This window comes from Mycetomoellerius zeteki, unplaced genomic scaffold (genome assembly GCF_001594055.1).
Source record: "Mycetomoellerius zeteki isolate Tzet28-1 unplaced genomic scaffold, Tzet1.0 scaffold60, whole genome shotgun sequence".
In the NCBI taxonomy this organism is placed as follows: Eukaryota; Metazoa; Arthropoda; class Insecta; order Hymenoptera; family Formicidae; genus Mycetomoellerius; species Mycetomoellerius zeteki.
The window spans coordinates 133,842-137,272 of record NW_017257610.1 but is presented as its reverse complement, the minus strand read 5'-3'; the positions used below and the strand labels follow the sequence as shown (position 1 = coordinate 137,272).

Below are 3,431 nucleotides of genomic sequence, written 5' to 3'. Positions count from 1 at the left end.
GCGTAATGCCAATGCCGGCTGTAGTGTAACTTTCGAGCCTTATAACTCGAAAAGTACTTAATGAAAAAATATTTTATTATAGTGTTTTGGAAAGCTCTCGAGGTAAGCTACAAGAATATGTAATGAAAAATAGTGGGTTTAATTTAAGAAATTGAAGGTGATCTTTATGTGACCTTTAAGCGACTATCCAAGGTCAAATCAATGGTACCATTTTATGACCCCCTTGAAACCATACAACTTTTGTCTGAAACATTTTCTTGTAAAATGCAAGGGAACGGAAATATTTGGATCCGTCGATTAAAATGGGTCACCCTGTATATTGTAATTTTCAATTAATTGAATTTACGTACGCTTTGTTAAATTTCCTTTTTTAATCGATGTGTCGTTAATATCACGTATTACAGTTTTACGTTTTCTCTGCTATAGATTTGTAAGATAACAAGAACACAGGACCATCGTGAACGGATAGAATCATAAACGTATTTGTGCGTGACGAGTTATTGTATATTTATTCAAATTGTGCATGTTCAATAAATGCCTACCGTTTTACTTTGTTAGGAGCATTTTATTTATTGTATCACGCGACTATCGTATTTTTCATGTATTGTTTTGTACGCTTATTTCGATGTGTATCTATAGTGATGCTATATATAATGCGTGCCTGTATATTATAATCAATACGATGTACTAATTAGATTGTGTACAAAGTTATACTTTAATAAATTGAATATCTTGAGAAAAAGAAAGACAGGATATATGTTTTTTCTAGGTAATCGGTATTTACAAAATTCCCGATGACGACGATTACTTCATGGGAATTAGAGGCAATCAACGAGGAAAGGTGCCCAAAGTATACGTGGAAACGCTTATTATACATCGTTAATGCACTTAGAAGCTACCGTCTATTGTCAATTGTATTTAGAGTCAATTTAGCGCACTGCTCTCGTTCAGCTTGAATTAGTCGAAATAATGGCTATCTTATTTGGCTTGAAAAGTGATTCATTACTTCAGGACCAAGAGATTAATCCCAATTTAATTAAATAAATCACTAATCAATGACTAAAGCATGCAACACGATGGAATTATTCTTATATTTAACATTGTGCCTCTTGACTGTTATGGTTTTTCTTTTCACAATTGACCAAGTGGTCAAATAAAAACATTTACCGTTTAAAGATTTATTATTAATATATAGTACATAAAATGTATATATAAAAGTTTACTTCTTTTTCGACACACCAACCGTGCGTCCACGACGACCTGTAGTCTTGGTGTGCTGACCACGTACACGGAGACCCCAGTAGTGACGCAGCCCTCTGTGAGCACGGATTTTCTTCATCCTTTCCAAGTCCTCACGTAGCTTAGAATCTAAGTTGGCACTCGTGAGCTGCAAAATATCCTGTATATATATATATATATATAATTTGATTTCTGTTGCACTCATATTTGTTACTTGATATAATAAGAAATACTATAAAGCAATAAAAATGTACAGCAGTGCAGTTGCTATTGCACTATCTACCAGCTGAAGGTACAATGAACATTTGTACGATCAGTCATGAATTTGTGCAATGGAATTTTTATGATGTATTACAATAATAGATAAATGATTGTTATCTAAGTCATCGCTATATCTTTATGTCTATATATTTTTATGCTCCAGTCGAATTTCAATAAATTATTTGGATCTACAATTCCATGTTTGAGAAACGTTTCTCTAAATGTATGATTTTACATTTTTCAACAATAAAGCATGTGTTTCAGAATTTGGTCCTTTTCTTTCGTGAAAGAAACAGATGCATACCTGTGAGTATTTTCCATCGACGATGTCCTTCTGTCTGTTGAGGAACCAATCGGGAATTTTGTATTGCCTGGGATTGGCCATAATGGTGACAATTTTTTCAACCTAAAACGATTTTTGATAAATCAGTATTGTTAAGTTGTTTCACAAATATAAAACGGCTAAACTTACTTCCTCTTCCGAGCATTCTCCAGCTCGCTTGTCCAAGTCAATGTCCGCCTTCTTCAAGACAATGTTGGCATAACGCCGACCAACACCTTTGATCGCGGTCATAGCAAACATAACTTTCCTGTTACCGTCAATGTTCGTGCCCATGACACGAAGAATGTGCTGGAACTTCTCAGGAATCACGAGCGACTGGAAAACAGGAACATGCCATCATGATTATGTACACACGCGAAACTAACCTCAATCACGAAGCGCGACAAATCGCAAACAGTTGGACGAATTTTTGTCTGGCGCGTAACTGCTGAATGAAAATCGTCGAATCTTTGCGACCATCGCGAAATATCATGAAGCACGCTCGACCAACAAAAAACCTGAAGTCGCGAAATATGCTCGCGATGTATTTAACCTCCAAACGTCGGCTGATCATTTTTTCCATGATATTCGTTAAAATATTTCGGAGACAAATTCGAAAACAATGAATTTATCATTCTCTTTGAGTGTTTGATGCATATCACACAATTTCTCCGAAAAAAATGGATTTCAGAAGGAATTCGCATAACACTCACCATCTTAACGTATAACTTGACACTAGGGCTGCGGTTTCTTGACGCTACAAACGCTTCGAAGTATTCTTTGATTAGTCAATTCGTAAAATTCTTTGTTCTGATTGGTCGCTCAAACGCTTCGAAACGTTTGTAGCGTCAAGTGGACCGCAGCCTACATAGACCTAAAGCAATATCCTGATTGACTCATCGACTTAAGTTCACGTCTTATGCGGGGTCTACAATAGAAGTCGTAGCAGTCGTAGGGTCTTAAGTCGTATGGCTTTCTACAATAAGCCATTAGTCATAAATCAGAAGACAGAAGCTAAAAATTGACGACTGTGATTGGTCAATTTCCAGATTCTAACTTCTTATTTATGACTAATGGCTTATTGTAGAATGCCTGTTAGAAAATTGACCAATCACAGTCGAATATGAAAAGAATAATCGACCATGATTGGTCAATTTTCTATGACTTAAGACTCTACGACCGCTATGACTTCTATTGTAGACCCCGCATAAGTTTCCACCGAGGGTTAAGCGGGGAGCACAGACTCTTGCATAACGCATAACACGTAATGCATAAGAAAATGTACCAATCAAAGCCCTCCGTTTCCTTCCTTTCCATGAAATAAAGAATTCTGATTGATTGAATTTCTTATGCATTACATGTTATGCGTTATGCAAAAGTCTGTGCTTCCCGCTTTAGAGTTGGGTCAGAGTACAAGAACTGATCAACCACAATCGAACATTTCCCTGTCATTCGACTGTAACAGGGGAATACTCGACTGTGATTGGTCAGTTCTTATACTTTGACCTAATTCTAATGCGTGGTCTACAATGGGCAGTAGCAGTAGTGAATTAAGGAGTAGGTGCAGAAATCGACTAATCATAGTTGATTATCTTTCTCACATTCGATT

General features: G+C 36.4%; 2 protein-coding genes across 5 annotated transcripts in view; one reads left to right on the top strand and one right to left on the bottom strand.

Moving 5' to 3' along the window:
* Positions 1-892, top strand: part of EndoB (SH3 domain containing GRB2 like, endophilin-B) — a 6,588-nt gene extending 5,696 nt beyond the window's left edge. For 2 of the 3 annotated variants that reach the window (XM_018456767.1, XM_018456768.1), the window contains one exon: positions 770-892. In XM_018456767.1, the coding sequence (XP_018312269.1) occupies positions 770-883 (114 nt within the window). In that variant the 3' untranslated portion in view covers positions 884-892. The remainder of the gene's footprint in view (positions 1-769) is intronic. The other variant, XM_018456771.1, reaches the window with a different exon arrangement.
* A 54-nt stretch (positions 893-946) lies between these two features.
* The window catches only part of RpS18 (ribosomal protein S18), a 20,163-nt gene continuing 17,678 nt past the window's right edge, over positions 947-3,431 (bottom strand). The window contains exons 1-4 of one of the 2 annotated variants that reach the window (XM_018456773.1): positions 2,536-2,598; positions 1,973-2,158; positions 1,805-1,906; positions 947-1,387 (exon numbers count right to left, since the gene is read on the bottom strand). In XM_018456773.1, coding sequence (XP_018312275.1) covers positions 1,220-1,387; positions 1,805-1,906; positions 1,973-2,158; positions 2,536-2,538 — 459 coding nt within the window. In that variant the 5' untranslated portion in view covers positions 2,539-2,598 and the 3' untranslated portion in view covers positions 947-1,219. Of the gene's footprint in view, positions 1,388-1,804; positions 1,907-1,972; positions 2,159-2,535; positions 2,599-3,431 lie in introns of those variants that run through there. The other variant, XM_018456774.1, reaches the window with a different exon arrangement.